Below are 17,837 nucleotides of genomic sequence, written 5' to 3' on the forward strand. Positions count from 1 at the left end.
AAATGCAATCCCTAAATTATTTTTTAAGAAATGCAATCCCTAATTCTAATTAGTTTTCAAATTACAATTTCAAATTAACTAAACAGACTCCACATGGGCTGACAAATGCCACATCACCACACTGTTTGGCACTGTTGGAAGGTCTTCCGTTACCAATTTAAACGCCGTCTGTGAAAAGGACCAAATTGAACAAAATTTTCAAAATTTAGGACTAAATTGAACACAAAAAAAAATGGGGACCAAAACGAATATTGGCAACCAAAATAGGGACCATTAGTGCTATTAAGCCTATTTCTAACATCAAATATATGATATCAACAAAATTATCATTTATCGCATATAATGAACTGAAATGAATTCTCATAACAACACCGCTCAACCTTTTCTCAAAGTGCATAAAAATTGTAGCAGCAAATAACACTACCTACACAATGAAAATTGTCCAAATAAATAACATAACTACCAACATTAAACATTAAGACATGTACCATAATAATTACCATGTTATCAACATATTTGAGTGCCGCTAAAGTGTGAACTGAAGTTGTGCTCAAGGTCTGCACAATGATTTCACATACAACCCTGAAAGAAATCAAATATTATTCAATCAGAAACGATCACCTTTCACCAATGACAAATGAAATTCAAAACAATTACCTATGTCGTTTGTCTCTTACGCTGACTGCATAGTACAATTGGTCAATATCGACAGTAGTGCTTGGATCACCAACAAAACTATGCAAAGGGGGGATCACTAGTGGCACCTCCCCTGCATCATCATCATCATCACTATCATCTATTTCAATACAAACACGACGATTGTGAGATGTTGCATGTAAGATGCTGAAAAATAGGGGTTTTAAAAATAATGTATTTTTGAGACTTTGGATTTTTGTTTGAAGATTAGTGTTCTTGAGTTTATATTTTTGTTAGAATATAATTGTTATGTTATTTCTTTATTTTTATATTTTTACCTAGGGGCAAAAAGGTCTTTTACCTTTATTTAATTGGTAGAAATTAATTAAGAAAGAGTGTAGAAAGGAAAAGTATTGAAATTAAATAATCTAGATATTAAATAAAATAATATTAAGTAAATCTTTTAGAAGATTTAGTTCTTGTTATTTTAAAAATTAGTTAAATGAAAATAAAAGATATAATATGTTGGGTTTAATGATTAAAGGGGATATTATTATTAGAGAAAATCTTTATTAAATATTGTTGATATTTTAAAGATTACATAGATTTTAAAAAGATTTGGTGGTTGATGATATTTTAAAAAGTAGTTAAGAGAGAATAAAAGAAAAAATCTTAGTGGTTTTAGATATAAAATGAGAGATTTTATCAATATTAAAAGGATAGAGATAGAATAAAAGAATATAAATAGGAGAAGAGTAAAAAGGGGTTGGCATTTTAGTACCCTAAAAGTAAAAAACCAAAATTAGAAATATAAGGGAGAGAAAAGATGTTTTTGGGAGAAAATAGAGCTGAGAACGGGCATAAAAACTGGGAGGACCATCGGTGACATTGTGAAGCTTTCTTGGTGATCTTGGAAACAAAAATCATATTAGACCAGGTAAGGAGAGTGACTAGAATTATCTTGTGTGTGTAGGGTCTGGCATTGTATGATATTCTTTATTATATGTTGCAATTTGTATGGTTGTTGGAGTGCATGGCATGAAGTTATCATATATGTGTAGGGTTTTAAATTGTATGTTCTTGTTGCATGTGCATTTGATGATGTTATTAGTGACCAGGGGTATGGTTTGAAGTGTCGAAAGGTGTGGGTTATTTTATGGATGCATGGTGTGATAGAAGTAAGAGGGGGTTATGGGTTTTGGAAATTGGGAATAAAAGATGAGTAGGGTGAATGAGTAGTCCAGTGATGATGAAAGTGAAGGAAAGAGATTCTCTTCGGCCGTGTGATGCAGGAAGAGAATAGTTTGGTAGTGATGACTCTTTCGGCCATGTGATGTGGGAAAGATATTTTCTTCGGCCGTGTGATGAGGGAAGAGGATGGTTTGGTAGTGATGACTCTTTTGGCCATGTGATGTGGGAAAGAGATTCTCTTTTGTCGTGTGATGCAGGAAGATAATGGTTTGATAGTGATGACTCTTTTGGCCATGTGATGTGGGAAAGAGTTTCTCTTCGGCCGTGTGATGCGGGAAGATGATGGTTTAGCAATGATGACTCTTTGGTTGTGTGATGCAGGAAAAAGGATGATTTAGTAGTGGTGAATCTTTGTCCGGGTGATGCGAGAAAGAGATTTTATTTGGATGTGAGATACGGGAAGAGGATGTCGTGTTGATGTGATTGTTGTAATGTTAATGTTGTGATGTTAATGTGGTGATGGTAATGTTGTGATGATATATGTTTATGATTTGGTTACTATTGTGGTTAATATAATTGTATATTGTATGATAAGATAATTTTGGTTGCTCACCCTGAAAGTTGTGGTTGTGGTTTCCACCTACGATGATCGTACTTGTACGGGAGTAGATGGTTTGTAGATAAGATTGGATCTGAGTAGCTGACGAGAGTTGGGATGTTATGTTCGGGAACTTGTTATTTATTTTTAAAAGTTTTCGATTTGACAATTTAATTTAAAAGTGATATTTTGATATTTCTAAACAATATTTATGGTTATATTTAGCTTCTGCAATTTTAATCGAATAAGATTGTTATCTTTCATAAATGTTTTATAGAAAGGTTTTGAAAAATATTACACCGTGATATCTCAAAAATTTGGGATGTTACATTTGGTATCAAAGCCTGGTTTTCGAAAATCTTTTAGGACCTTGGGGAGTGAGCTCGTTTAGTTTTTGTTGTGTAACTTTGTATATTGTTGTTATTATTTAGAATACATTGAGTTTGTTGTGGTGTTCTTTTGATCCTTTAAAAAGTTGTTATTATTATGTTGTGAATTGTTTTATTTTTTTGTCTTGTGTGAAGGTGTTTGATGTTTGTATTTTTTTTTATGATTTGATAATTTATGTTTAAGTTGTTTTAACTTTAATTTAGTCTATATTATGAATCTTTGAAGTTCGTTGTTCGCATGTAAATATTTGTAGAGTTTCTGTTGAATAGTTTATTGTTATTTATAGTTGTGTTAGGCATAATTAGGTTGTGGTTTCGTTTTGTATGAGTTGATTTTGAAAATTGTTCTTTGCTTTTAATTTTGTGATTTGATCTTCTGTTTCCTAAACCTTGGATCGTTAAGCCAACGATCTTTCACCCATCCCTCTGTCATCCATGTGGAATGCAACACGAATTTCGGGCACTTCACGATCTTGCTTAGTTACATACCACTGCAGATTTAACTATACCAAACACAAAGAACCAAATTAGTGAAATAAGACCATTAATATTAATATATATATATATATATATATATATATATATATATATATATATATATATATATATATATAACAAAGGTTGAAAGACTTACATCTTCGGTCTGAAACATATTTTCAATTTTTTTTGTCCTTGAGATATAAGGGAACCATCGCAATATATGCGGGAACCTCTTATCAGAAGCATGACCGTGCAAAGATAGTCTTTCAACAGTCCAAGCCTTAAAATATCAAAATGAATAGCGAGGCAAATTTCACAATGTTGTACATTCCTTTTAGTTAATTGATTATAAATCATGTTACCTGCAACACGGCCACATTGCCACTAAGATTGAGTGACTAGGCTATTCATCCAAACATTATTTTCTTCATACATTTATTTAAATTATGTACAATATGTTTATGTACACCAGTCGCCCAATCGTATAAACATAAACTAAGTCATCTAACATTGCACAAGGCATGTTGGAAACATAGAAAGACTTCCTAGGAAAATAAAATGAAACCAAACACATATATATAACCTACACACTACATCAACCTCTATGTTTTCATCCCGGACAATCAAATTAAACATGTCAATGAGCTCCTTCAATGTAGTGAATTTTGGATTAAACATTTGACCAACCGATCCAACTATTGATTCGTCAAAAGGGATGTCTAAACCACCAATATCTAAACCTGTGGTCATGAACACATTAAGAACAGTAAATGAGACCAATTGTTGACAAGCCTAAAACTAACATCATGCCCAACCCAGCATTGGACCATCATCTTCAATAATTTCAAATTCACCTCCAGAGGGTTTAGAATGTGCAAACACCACCTAAAAGGAGTCATCCTAATGCGCTCTACATGAGCGTCTCCTATTAACCTATTCATTTCAACAATGGTCAATAAATCCATCGAGATACGAAAGCGCCAGTACAAAACATTAACAAAAATTGATTATTAAAAAACAGTCAGAGGATAAAACATCATCCATAAAATTAAACAAAACAACAATATTTAGGGTTTGCCAAAGAAGAATTAAAAATTCGACCTATTATTGGTGGTTTAAAAGAAAAAGAGAATTAAAAAGGGGTAACTCTTTAGCTTCTAGCTGAAAAATAGTATGTCGAAGCCCTACGGAATTTGACATATTATATAATTTAAAAGTAACTCTTTGGCTTCTGGCTGAAAAATAATTAAAAATAATTAAAAAATAATTAAAAATAATTAAATAATTAAAAGAAAGAAGAAATTTTGATGATGTCTCAAAGTCAAGTCTCAAGTGCTCTTATTGTAGGAAGATCTTCATGAAGACTTGTTTTTATATTAAAGCTTTTTTAATTTAGTATATTGATGTATAGGATGTGGTTTATCTTTGATTATATGTATTGCTTGTCTTAGGTTACGTTAAAATTAATTTTAAAATCAGAAAACTTCATTTTATACTCAAGATAATCGATTATTAAATTATAATAATCAATTATCAATAATTAATTATGACTTGCCATAATTGATTATCATGAACTATTATGAGAATTTTTAAGCAAGTTTTTACCGTTGTGCATTCATTAAATGCATAATCAATTACCATAAGTGGAAAATTGATTATCAAAATTAATTAGTTGACAACGGATTTTTGGAGGTATCCTTGAGTGAGATCTCTATAAATTAGATTGAGACTCTCATTCTAAAATACAAAAACACGAAATATACAAAGTGTATTTTTCTATATGTGTGCGGTGATAAGTGTTCCGGGGTTTACTGAACCCTTGTGTTGTGGCTTTGAGAACTTAGCGTGTTGGCATAGAGTGAGAACTTTCACAGGGAGTGTGATTGAATGGTGTTGTTGTTGCTGAGTTGAAAGCCTATCATCCTTTGTGAAGCATTCAGAGGAGGTGTTCATCCTTTGTGAAGATTCAGAGCAGGTGTTCATCCCTTGTGGGTTACAGGGGAAGTGAGTTTCATCTCTTGGGGTAACTAGAGAGGTGCTCTGACCTTAAACTGTTTTATTTTCTTTGTGATTGTAACAGTTTGTTGGTTTGTGCTAGTGAAGCGTTAATTCTCGGTTGAGATTAACAACTGGATGTAGGATCTCTATGATCTGAACCAGTATAAAAATTACCTGTGCAATTTTCTCTCTTCCTTACTCTTTTAATTTATTTAAATTGTTTTAAGGAAATTATTTTTATTGAGAAAATTATTAAAAGAACGATTTGCGATGAGAAACCAATTCACCCCTCTTGGTTTGATCAACGCATTAACCATTTCGCTACACCGCTCTGAGAAATACGTCAAAGCCCCTATAAAATTCGATGTACTATTGTTGGTTTAAAAGAATGAAGAAAGAGAATGACATGCTACTGTAAATAATTACCATAATAGAACGTCAAATTGTGTGGGGGCTTCGATGTTCTACATTTGCATATATTTACAAAAATGTCACCGGTCATTTTTAACGTTCGCTCTTTAGTTGTTCGACGTTATACGTTGTTTTTACACTAGTGAATGGTCATATTCGTTACAATAATTATGTTTTTATCATGTTCAATGACATGTAAAAGACTCTGTAAGATACATAATTTTTATTACCTGTCTCGGTTGAAGGTCGTCAAACTTTTGACAAAATTATATAACAGTAGTGGTGTCATGGAATATTATTTGTGTTGTTCAATGCCACCTTTTCGCAAGGGGGAAAGCAACACCCGCAACAATATCGTCATCAGTGACTTCATGTATTTCTCGAGAAATGCATGTAAGTTTCTCCCATGCCTAACATCGATATAGAACCATGCACCCACTGATATTGTCTTAATCAACCCTTGTACCATGATCAAGGGCACGGTACAAGTATGACAGGACTGCAGATCCCCAACTGTTGTTCGACACATTATACAAGTCAGCTAAAAGGGGGAGATACCTCAAATGTACCATACTTGCAGATGTTTCCGACATTAAGTTATTCCCAATTATTGTGAAAATATACCCTTGTGCGTATTATCGAATAACATCATCACTAACATCATCAAGCAAGTGTTGAAATGTATTATTCAGCCACCATAATTTGATTATGTTGTCTCTCATGGATGTCTCGGGAGGAACATCGCCCAATAGTTGTTGACACTATAGTATCAGTGGATCATTGTTGATGTTAGTGATAACCTCCCCTTCAATCGGAAGGCTAAGTTGCAATGCAACGTCTTTGACTGTTACAGTGGTTTCCCCAAAGGACAGGGCAAGTGGAAGGTATGAGTTTTCATTGTCCACCTTTCAACCAAAGTGGTCACTAGCAAGTGGTTGATTTTCATATGTTGAACCTTTGAAATATGATCGAACCTTTTGAAATATGATCGAACCTTGCTGCATCAAATAAATTAATGACTTTATCATCTAGTTTCTCAACATGTTTTGCAATCTAAAGCACACATCTTCTCGGATAAAGGACTCTTTTATTGTCCTCCCAAATAGCCCTAAGAATGTGTTTGTCTTGAAAATATAGAAAAAACATTTCCACAGGAAAATGACGGGTGAAAGTTGCAATATAATTAATTAAAAAATGAGACATAATAATGAACCAAATTCATAACAATAATATTTAAATTTCATTTTCGTAATCTTACCTGCTACACTTCAAATGTTGAAGTTGAGAGTAATCTCTTTGCACGTAGAAGAAAGAAAGAAGAAAGAAATGATGTTGCACAAACCCTTTGCACGTAGAATAACTTCTTTGTATGATGCACAAAGGGTTGGTAGCATTTATTGAAAGAGATTTGATACCCTATGCCACACACTATGTGAATACAATCGATGGCAAGCAAAGAATCAAAAGCATGCAATTGATGGGAATTGATGACAAGCACAAAATGACAACGTAATAATTTTGCAATCGAATGATGAAAAGGAAAAAGCAAATAACTAAGATGCAAAAGCTTGGATGGAATATGACATTGGTGTAGAGATGCTCTTTGCATTTCTATGCTTGCTAGGAAATAATTGAAGCATGCAAGATGAATAGGCACCTATGAAATAGGTAAGTACTTACCATTGTATTTCATAATTTTCAAAAAAAAAAATTCATTAATTTAGTAAATGAAAAATTATATTTAATTAATTGTATATATTAATAATTATGTATAATTTAGTTTATTTTAAAAATAAATATTATCATACAAAAATTATAAATAACTAAATTCTCGCAAGGAAAAAATACTTATGACATTTTTTTAAATAATTCAAATTTTGATAAAATAAATATTTATAATTGTAAAAATATTTGTACTATATTTTATGTTATTCAAATATGATTTTAATGTAATTTTTTTTATAATAGAGTATATTTTAAAACAATTAATTAAAAAATAATAATAATTTTATTTGATTAAAAATAATTTAGATTAATTAAAATAGGAAAAGAATGAAGATGTACACGACTTCATATATTGAAGTAAGTGGTCTACCTTTCACATTTTCATTTTTTTTATATTTTAATTAATTTAAATCATTTTTATTTAATAAATTATATGCCTTCAAATATGATTTAAGTTATCTAAATTATATATAATTAATTAATTATGTTTTTAAATATAATTAAATAAATATATTTGATAGTATTAATTATGTTTGTAATTATATTAATTTTTTTTTCTACTTGAATTAATTAATTTTAGATAGTTATTAAAATTATGTTATTAAAATTTTATAAATTTATTTTATTTTATTCAATTTAAATTTATTTAATTTTTTGTATTTGACTATATTTTAAAACAATTAATTAATAATTAATTATAATTTTATTTGATTAAAAATAATAATTTTATTTGATTAAAAATGAATTAGATTTATTAAAATATGAAAAAAGTGAAAATGTAAAGGGTAGACAACTTCGTCTTGAAGTTCTCTACGCGTATTTTTACTTTTTTTTTCATATTTAAATTAATTTCAATCATTTTTAATTAATAAATTATGTTTTTAATTATAATTTAAGTTATCTAAATTATATATAATTAATAAATTACGTTTTTAAATATAATGAAATAAATATACTTGATATTATTAATTATGTTTGTAATTAAATTAATTTTTTATTTTATTTTTTCAATTAATTAAATTTCGACAATAATTATTAAAGTGATGTTATTAAGATTTCATAAATTTAATTTATTTTATTCAAATTAAATTTATTTAATTTTTTTTATATTAGACTCTATTTTAAAATAATCAATTAATAATTAATAATAATTTTATTTGATTAAAAATAATAATTTATATGATTAAAATTTATTTAGATTAATTAAAATATGAAAAAGTGAAAAATGTAGGAGAATACGCTATTTCATCTATCTATCGAAGTTGTCTATCCCATTTTCACTTTTTTCATATTTTAATTAATTTAAATTATTTTTAATTAATAAATCATGTTTTTAAATATAATTTAAGTTATCTAAATTATATGTAATTAATAAATTATGTTTTTAAATATAATGAAATAATTATATTTCTCAATAAATTCATTTTAGATAATATTTATTAAAAGGCTTAATGTTTTTTTTTCTCGAAAGTGGAGAAATGTTCAAAGTGGTCCTACCCTTTTTAAAAAGTTGAAAACGGTCTCAAAATTATGAAAAACTGGGTCAAGTTAATCCTTTTAGCTTACGACGTAAAAAATGTAAGGAACCTGATGATAAAGTCTTGTGTATGATGCGTTTTGGCAGAATAACCGCAAACAATCATGGGGCGAAAATTATCCAGTCCTTTCCACAAAACTTTTAAGCCAGTGAAGTAATCAATGACATTTTGAGTGTCCTGTTTGAAGACATAAACTTCTTCTTGAAGTTCTGTGATTCAGAGTAAATCGTTTTGGGAAAAACGTTCACAAAGATCGGTCCAGATGTCGATTGCTTTGTCAAGGTAGACCATACTTTAAGCTATGGAAGGTGATAGAGAGTTCAATAACCAAGACATGATGAGTGTGTTGCATCGTTCCCATTGAGGGAATCACAGTCTGTGATGGTAGGGGCTGAAATGAAACCATTGAGGAACCTCATTTTGTTTTTGGAGACAAGGGCCATGCGAAATGACCGAGACCATGAATGATAATTGTTGCCAACGAGGGCTGGAGCAATAATGACGGATGAGTGACTTTCACTAGGGTGGATGTGATATGGACTAGAAGGATATTGGGTGAAGTCTAGTGGGGGATTTGAAGAATTTTCATCGGATCCTAGGTTGGATGTGTTAGAAGCTGAGTCTGACATGTCAGAGAATGGCTCTTGATACCATTAAAGGGAAAGACAAAAAGGATATTAGAATGAATTCTATATATTATTGATGAAAGAAAAGTGCATCATATATACTGTTACAACATGTGGATAAGAATGAATAAAGGAGAGTAACCACTTTACAGCTCATCATATTCTTGAGATTTACAGCTATTATTCAACCATATGTGTAATGCAAAAAAGATGAGGTAGCAGAATATGTATTGTGACCCATTTTTACTACTGGACAATTTTGTTTTTAGGATGGATTGAACTCTTTATGTTACAACTTTCAAAGACATGTCCACTCGATGTTTGTCAAAGAAAAATTATGCATGTTCACAATCTTTCTTATCACAACAGAAAAGTCGTTGTAATAATTCTACATAGCTTAATTAAAAGAAACAACTGTGTAAAAATAAAAAAGACTTGATCTTTAATTTAATTTTCAGAAATATATTGTATGAAACAAAAATATTTCAAATAAGTATTTATCTCATTACAAATAATTCGAATCAATACTTAATAAAAAGTGGTTGTCTCCATCACTCATTTAGAAAAGTTCCTCTTTTAAATCATTTTTTTAAGTATATCAAAATTGAAAACTGGCTTTTCTTAAAATTTAATTATAATCCAATTTAAAAAATTAGTATTAAAAAGCATACCATGCTTGTCATCTCTAAATTCTTTTTCTTTCTCTCTCTCTCTCAATTATAATGAAATATAATTTTGATATCACTTCTTCGTAGGAAGAGAAAGAAGTGAGAAGTAGAAAAAATAATTTAAATTTTCTTACTTAAAATAATTAGATATTTGTAAGTGTTAATGAAAAGACCTTTATTATCTAATTAAAACTTGCTAGATCTGAGAAACTAAACAGAAATTCTGGATATTTCTTTCTATCGAATTGGTAGTACAACAGCATCATAACTTTTGTTGTTGTAGTCCTTTGACATCCTGTTACCATGTAGAATCTTTGTAACCTTGGAAGCTGCTTACAGAGATTAACGGTGCAGGACGTTAATTCGATGTTCAGATGGCTCTTCTGGTCTTCCGGGAAGGAAAGGTGGCCCACTTTGGATCGTAACTTGGACAAACATTGAAAGGATAAGTAAAAGGAGAAAAGCTAGCTTCGTTATGTATGATATCTTCATATCCCTACCCACCACTTCCAGCTAACTCAGATGACATATAAACTTGCTTAGCAGGGCATATATATATATATATATATATATATATATATATATATATATATATATATATATATATAGGCGTTTATATATACACGTCTTTTAAAGGTTTTATTATTCTACTCAAATTACCGACCAAGAAACAGACTTTTGCCAATATGTAATGGGAACTTTAGCTGAAGATATCATACACAGCCAAGCTAATTGTGTTTCTTGCACTCACTATTTCAATGCTTTCCCATGTGAGGATGCAAACAAATCTGTAACCTGACCTTCCCAGACCAATGAGAACACAATATGTAATGGGAACTTTAGCTAAAGATATCATACACAGCCAAGCTAAATGTGTTTCTTGCACTCACTATTTCAATGCTTCCCCATGTGTGGGTGCAAACAAATCTGCAACCTGACCTTCCCAGACCACCACCAGCGGAAGAAAAGCCTCCAAGTTTGAACTTTCTCAACATTGACAACACAATATGTAATGGGAACTTTCTGTAAGAGAAAAAGTTGCACACGAACAACAAATTTGGACGCTAATCCGTGTTCAGGATTGAGATATTTTCCATAAAAGCAATATTAACTTTTTAATTTAGGTATAATAGAATGGTAGAGGAAGTATCTATTTTTATTTCTAACACTTATTCATTTAATTTCTGAATTTTTAGATGAATTATGGTGGTAGAAATCCGAATACATCCAATTATACAGAAATCTACAATATAAAAGTATATTTTGTCGTGAAAGGAAATAAATATTAAAATTATTATTAAAGTCTAAAGGATGAAAATATCTTTTTACATGTCCAAATTTATAAGACAAAAATATTAAGATATTAACTGCCTAAAACAATTTCTAGTACATTATCGTAGTTTATGTACAATATTTATGATTCTAAATAGAGAAATATCACACTACACCAAAAACAGTCATGAAAAATATCCAAACTAATTGCTCATAACCACCGAGTGGACACGTCTTTCAAAGATACACAGTCTGAACAAGAAAAATTGTAGCTGTGCACTTAATTTGTTTTAGTAGGAGGTTGGAAGATAATAATAACTGATGTGAAAACCAGTGAATTCTATATATTTCATCAGTCCTTCTTAGCTCAGAAAAACTATAGAATCACATGCCCTTAATCACACACACAACAAACAACCTTTTCCATTCAGATAGTCCTTCAGACATGCAAAGCTCAAGCTGCTTAAGCTTTGATTTTGCTGTTACTTTCCTTGTAACTGCTTTTGCATTGTTATCTTCCAGTGCCCATTCATCACTTGGCTGCATTGAGGAAGAGAGGCAAGCACTTCTCAATATCAAAGAAAGCTTCAAAGATTCATCATCAAGGCTTTCCTCTTGGAAAGGAAGTGATTGCTGTCAATGGAAAGGTCTAGGTTGCAGCAATATTTCAGGACATGTTATCAAGCTTGATCTCAGGAACCCTTGCTCTCCACCAGTGTACCAAAGATATTCTCCACCAGATTGTCCCTTTTACGAAAACGTGCTTGAAGCTCAACATGTTCATCCTTCAATATTGCAGCTTAAATATCTAACCTTTTTAGACTTGAGTGGAAACAGATTTCCTAATAGCTCCATACCAATGTTCATTCAGTCTTTGGAGCATCTCCAGACCCTTTCTCTCTCTGACTCTCTATTTTCTGGGAGGATCCCACATGTTCTTGGGAATCTCACGAAATTGAACTATCTTGATCTTGGCCTCAGTTCTCATCTCTTTGTCGATGATTCTGATTGGATTTCAAAACTTTCGTCGCTCCAATATCTTGACCTGAGTCATGTGAACCTTGGTAAGGCAGAAAATTTGTTGCAGGTGGTCAGCATGCTTCCTTCTTTGTCAGAAATACACCTGGCGAAATGCAGACTGAATGAGTTGTTTCCTCATCAACTCACTAGAGCTATAAATTTTTCCAGAGCACAGGTCTTAAATCTTGCTGAAAATGAACTTGAAGATCGCATGCTGGGTGCTTTTCAGAACCTGACTTCCGTTACATACATTGACCTTTCTGACAACAACTTAATTTCCACTCCATTCTGGTTGAGTAGCTGTACCAAACTTAACACACTAATGCTTAATAATAATGCTCTTTTTGGCTCATTTCCCCCTTTACAAAATATGAGCTCCTTGACCGTGCTGGATCTTTCAAATAACAATTTTGATTATGTTCCATCGTGGTTAGCCATGTTGAAGGGTCTTGCAGTCCTGGATCTTGAAGGAAATAATCTAAGTCATATTCAGGGATCTCTGGCATCTATTCTGGGAAACTGTTGTCACCTTCAGGAATTGTACATGTCAGGCAACAAGATTCAAGGAGATGCACTTGGAGACAGCATACCATCCGGATGTATAAGCTATGACTTAGAGCGATTGTATTTGAGTTACAATGAACTTGATCGCTTCCCAGAATGGTTAAAGCAGTTTGTTAACCTACAATATCTTGATCTTTCTGAAAACCACATAAATGGTTCGATTCCTCATACTATCGGTCAGCTCAATAAGTTGGTAACCCTTTATCTTCAAAGTAATAAGCTAAGTGGAAACATTCCATATAGTCTTGTTCAACTTCAAAACCTTCAAAACTTAGACATCAACCAAAATCATCTAGAGGGTTTGATTGCTGACATAAGATTGCCTAAGAACCTTCTTTACTTGAACCTCACCAATAACCATATAACTGGGTCACTTCCCCAAGATATTGATGATAGGTTGCCAAATCTTACTCATTTGCTTCTTGGTAACAACCTTATAAGTGGTTCCATTCCTAACTCACTCTGCAATTTAGATTTGTACCACCTTGAGCTTTCAGAAAACATGCTATCAGGTGAAATTCCTAATTGTTGGACTGCTAGTCAAAACCAACTCACTGCTATAAATTTGGCATCCAACAAATTATCAGGTGTTATTCCAAGCTCTTTTGGTAACCTACTTGGGTTGAATTGGTTTCACTTGAACAATAACACTCTTCATGGGAGTTTTCCATCATCTTTGAGAAATTTGAAGAATCTTTTAATATTAGATATAGGAGAGAATCTTATGTCTGGAATCTTACCTTCATGGATTGGAAACACTTTCTCCTCCTTGCAGATTCTTATACTAAGACAAAACAAGTTTAGTGGAACAATTCCTTCAGAGCTATGCCAACTTTCTGCACTGCAAATCTTGGACCTCTCAAACAACAACTTAACGGGCTCAATCCCTCACTGTATAGGAAATCTCACAGGAATGATTTTAGGAAAGAATTCTGTCAGCCAATCGAGTAAGAACATGACAGACAAGTTGAAGGTTGAAAATCTTGAATGGTATGAACAACAGGTCAGACAGGTTTTGAAAGGAAGAGAACTTGACTATACCAGAATTGTAAAACTGTTGTTCAACATGGACTTGTCAAATAACAATTTGAGTGGATCAATTCCCGAAGGAATAACATTACTTTCTGCGTTACATGGCCTAAATCTATCACACAATCATCTTTCAGGACAAATCCCCAAAAAAATAGGGGAAATGAAATCACTAGAATCTCTTGACCTTTCACATAACCAACTTTCAGGAACAATTTCAGACAGCGTGTCTAGTTTAACTTCGTTGAGCCACTTAAATCTGTCCAGCAACAACCTTTCAGGTCCGATTCCCAAAGGAACTCAGTTGACAACTCTTGATGATGATTTTATTTATGCTGGCAACCCTTTTCTCTGTGGACCTCCACTGCCAAATGAGTGTTTTCTTGATGATTCCCAACATGGCCATGAAGTTGAAGAGCAAAATGAAGATGGCAATGAGGATAAGCTGGAGAAAATCTGGTTTTACTTTGTCATAGCAATTGGCTACGCTATTGGATTTTGGGCTGTCATTGGAAGCTTATTCATGAGCAGGAGTTGGAGACATGCACACTGCCGATGCATTGATGAGATGGTGAGAAGAATAAAATCCCTGCAATGCAGTTGCCAAGGTTTGAGATAAATATGTATAGGAAAAACCTTCTTTTGGAGTCAGTCTTTTTGCCTTTGGAATATCTCAAGTTTATTTTGCTTCCTCGTTTGTCAAAAATATAATAATTTGAGATCTTGAATTTCCAGTTTCATTATTCTATTCAAGTTATCAAGAGTTTCATTACAATAATTATCGTGAATTTCTTAACAATGGTTGTATAAATAGCATAGAATAAATAAACCTTCTCTGTTCAAGAAAATTCTGTTGGGCTAAAAGTGAACTCAATTTTGTAGAAACCTGATGTATTATTCACTTTTTATAATTAGTAATAACATATAGGATGCGTCTATAACTTTCACGATATAAACGAATATGACATGCCACCTTCTATTGGTAATACTCATTTGACTTTAGTACTAACAAAGTTAGTTTAGATAGAAACATATGTTTATGTCTAACGTGAATATATGCAAACTTCTACACAGCACACTCTTACTAAATCTTGACACAGTTTCAGCTTACCTCAATGTTCCTCGAGACCAAATATTATCCATCAACTCTGCCAACTTATTAATGTTTTGTACCAAATCTGCAAGATCACTAGCAGGAAACAAAAACTATTAATATGGCAACAAAGAAAGAACCAAAAAATATACACAAACTCACAACAAAGCATGTATAAATCACAGTTATGAGAATTGCATACCTTCCAAGAGACAATTTTGCAATGCAATATTGCAAACAATTTATAATTACATTTCTGGATTAGATGTTCTTTGGAAATGACTTATGTATTTTATAAACCAAAATTTTAAAAGTATTATTCCATATTACGCAATCTTAAATTCTCTTAATATATGTTGCTTTTCTCAGATTGTGCAATTTAAAAAGTTACGTTGGTCTTCCAATACATACAATTTCTAATGCAGATTGGTTTTAGAGGGACCAAACACATTGACTCTGAGACCCTAACATATTTTAAAAAGGGTATTTCTTTCTGTACCTCTATAAGCAAAGTGAAAGGACAAATTTATCCTCATCTTCTTCCCTCCACTCCTTCCTCCTACACCGCCGCACCTCCATACTTTCTTCCACCTCCACCTCCACCCCTACCGGATAATCATGCATTATAGAAGCCTTGGGGACAGTGGCGACGTTTACTCCATTCCGTCCTACCTTCCAGCAATGAACCTGCAAAAGGAAGCCTCTCCAAGTGAGCTGTTTGACAATGAAGCTTAAAAGGGAGGCAAATGAGTGAGAAAGAAATACCTAATTGTTCCAGGAAGTGGCCTTGAGACTGAAACTAAGACTGGAAACTGCAAAATTCACCAATGAACCATGAAAACTCTGCACTTTTAACAACATTCCAGATTGCACGCAGTTTTTATTTTTCGTTTCAAATGAATTTTATTTATTTTACATTTTTATTATATAATTTGAAATATATTTTTTATTTTGTATTCTTATTTATACAATTCAAAATATATATAAATTATATAATTTGAGATATAAAATTCATATTTTAAATTATATAATCTTAAATATAAAATAAAAATATATTTTTTGAATTATAAAATTTAGAATAAATAATAAGAATTACATTATAAATTATATAATTAGAAATAAACATTAAAAAAATTGAAACTTTTTAAATATATAGAGGTAGATGAAGAAATCTCCCTTTAAAAGGAACTATGGAGCTAAGTGATCCTTAAATATAATTAAGATAAAATCCTTATATACATTGACAAAATAAAATCCATGAAAGATGTAAAAAAAATCTAATTAACATGCATTTGAAAAATAGTATTATGGACATTAGTAAGGAAAACTGAGTAAGACTTATATAAATGAAGAAAACATTCCATCAAAAAAATAACTATTGTTGAATATAGTGAAAAATTATATATATGAGATTAATCTTGTGTTGAATATGCATTTAGAATCATCTATTTATAATAGAAAAAATATGGGTTAAGTCTAAAATACAAATAAGAAATAATAACAAACTAAAAGATGAAATATAAATATAACATAAAGATAATATATCTAAAACTCCGTCTCAAGCTGATGAATACAAATCGTATGTACCAAGTTTGTTACAAATATAGTCAATTATCGGTCCCCATAAAGACTTAGTGAAAATGTCTGCTAACTGATCACTTGAATTGACGAACTCAGTCTTGATATCTCCAGATACAATCTTCTCTCGAATGAAATGACAGTCAATCTCAATGTGTTTAGCCCTCTCATGAAAGATAGGATTAGAACTAATATGAAGAGTAGCATGATTGTCACATATAAGCGTCATTGAGTGACATCTTCAAATTGTAATTCTTCAAGCAATTGCTTAAGCCAAACAAGCTCACAAGTGACTGAGGTCGTAGCTCTATATATTCTGCTTCTATACTAAATCTTGCCACAACATTTTGTTTCTTGCTTTTCCAAGAGATCAAGTTACCACTAATGGAGACACAATATTCGAATGTAGATCTTCTGTTAGAAGGAGATCCTGCCCAATCAGCATCAAAATAACAAACCACTCTTGTATGGTTACTAGAACCATATAACAACCATTTTCTAAGAGATCCTTTAATGTACTTTAATATACGAATAATTGCATTCCAAAGATCTTCACATGAGGAATTAAGGAATTGGCTTACCACACTAACTGCAAAGGAAATGTCAAGACGAGTAACTATAAGATAATTCAATTTTCCAACTAGTCTATATTTCTCACGATTAGGCTCCCCCTGTTTTGGTAGAAGTTTAGTATTAGGATCCATGGGTGTGTCCATAGGTTTTGAACTCATCAACCTAGTTTCCTCCAAAATATCCAATGCATATTTTCTTTGAGATATAACAATAACATCGTTAGATTATGCCACCACAATACCCAAGAAATAGCTAAGTTTGTCAAGATCTTTGGTCTGAAAATGGTTCCAAAGATGTTGTTTCATCTTTTAGATGCAATGACTATCACTACTTGTAAGAACAATGTCATAAACATATACTATCAAGTAGACAAATCCAATACTCGTGTGACGGTAAAAGGCTGAATGATCTGCCTCATACCGGGTCATACCAAATTGTTGAACAACAT

At 31.7% G+C, this 17,837-nt stretch overlaps 1 protein-coding gene and 1 long non-coding RNA gene across 2 annotated transcripts; one reads left to right on the top strand and one right to left on the bottom strand.

The window, feature by feature from the left end:
• Positions 1 to 11,660: 11,660 nt before the first annotated feature.
• Positions 11,661 to 14,837, top strand: LOC106770151 (LRR receptor-like serine/threonine-protein kinase GSO1). Its single transcript, XM_014655974.2, has one exon. The coding sequence runs from the start codon at positions 11,921 to 11,923 to the stop codon at positions 14,762 to 14,764; it is 2,844 nt and encodes a 947-aa protein (XP_014511460.1). The 5' UTR covers positions 11,661 to 11,920; the 3' UTR covers positions 14,765 to 14,837.
• Positions 14,838 to 15,255: 418 nt separating this feature from the next.
• On the bottom strand, positions 15,256 to 16,120 carry LOC111242331. Its single transcript, XR_002669145.1, has 3 exons — positions 16,004 to 16,120; positions 15,738 to 15,925; positions 15,256 to 15,334 (listed from the first exon to the last, which is right to left on the bottom strand). It is a non-coding gene; the product is annotated as an uncharacterized LOC111242331 (long non-coding RNA).
• Between the last annotated feature and the right edge of the window lie 1,717 nt (positions 16,121 to 17,837).

The sequence above is a fragment of the Vigna radiata genome, chromosome 8 (assembly GCF_000741045.1).
Source record: "Vigna radiata var. radiata cultivar VC1973A chromosome 8, Vradiata_ver6, whole genome shotgun sequence".
Taxonomy (NCBI): domain Eukaryota; kingdom Viridiplantae; phylum Streptophyta; class Magnoliopsida; order Fabales; family Fabaceae; genus Vigna; species Vigna radiata.

What these genes read in the sequence shown, in the direction of transcription:
- LOC106770151 (XM_014655974.2), top strand. Translation starts at nt 11,921, where the DNA reads ATGCCCTTAATCACACACACAACAAACAACCTTTTCCATTCAGATAGT.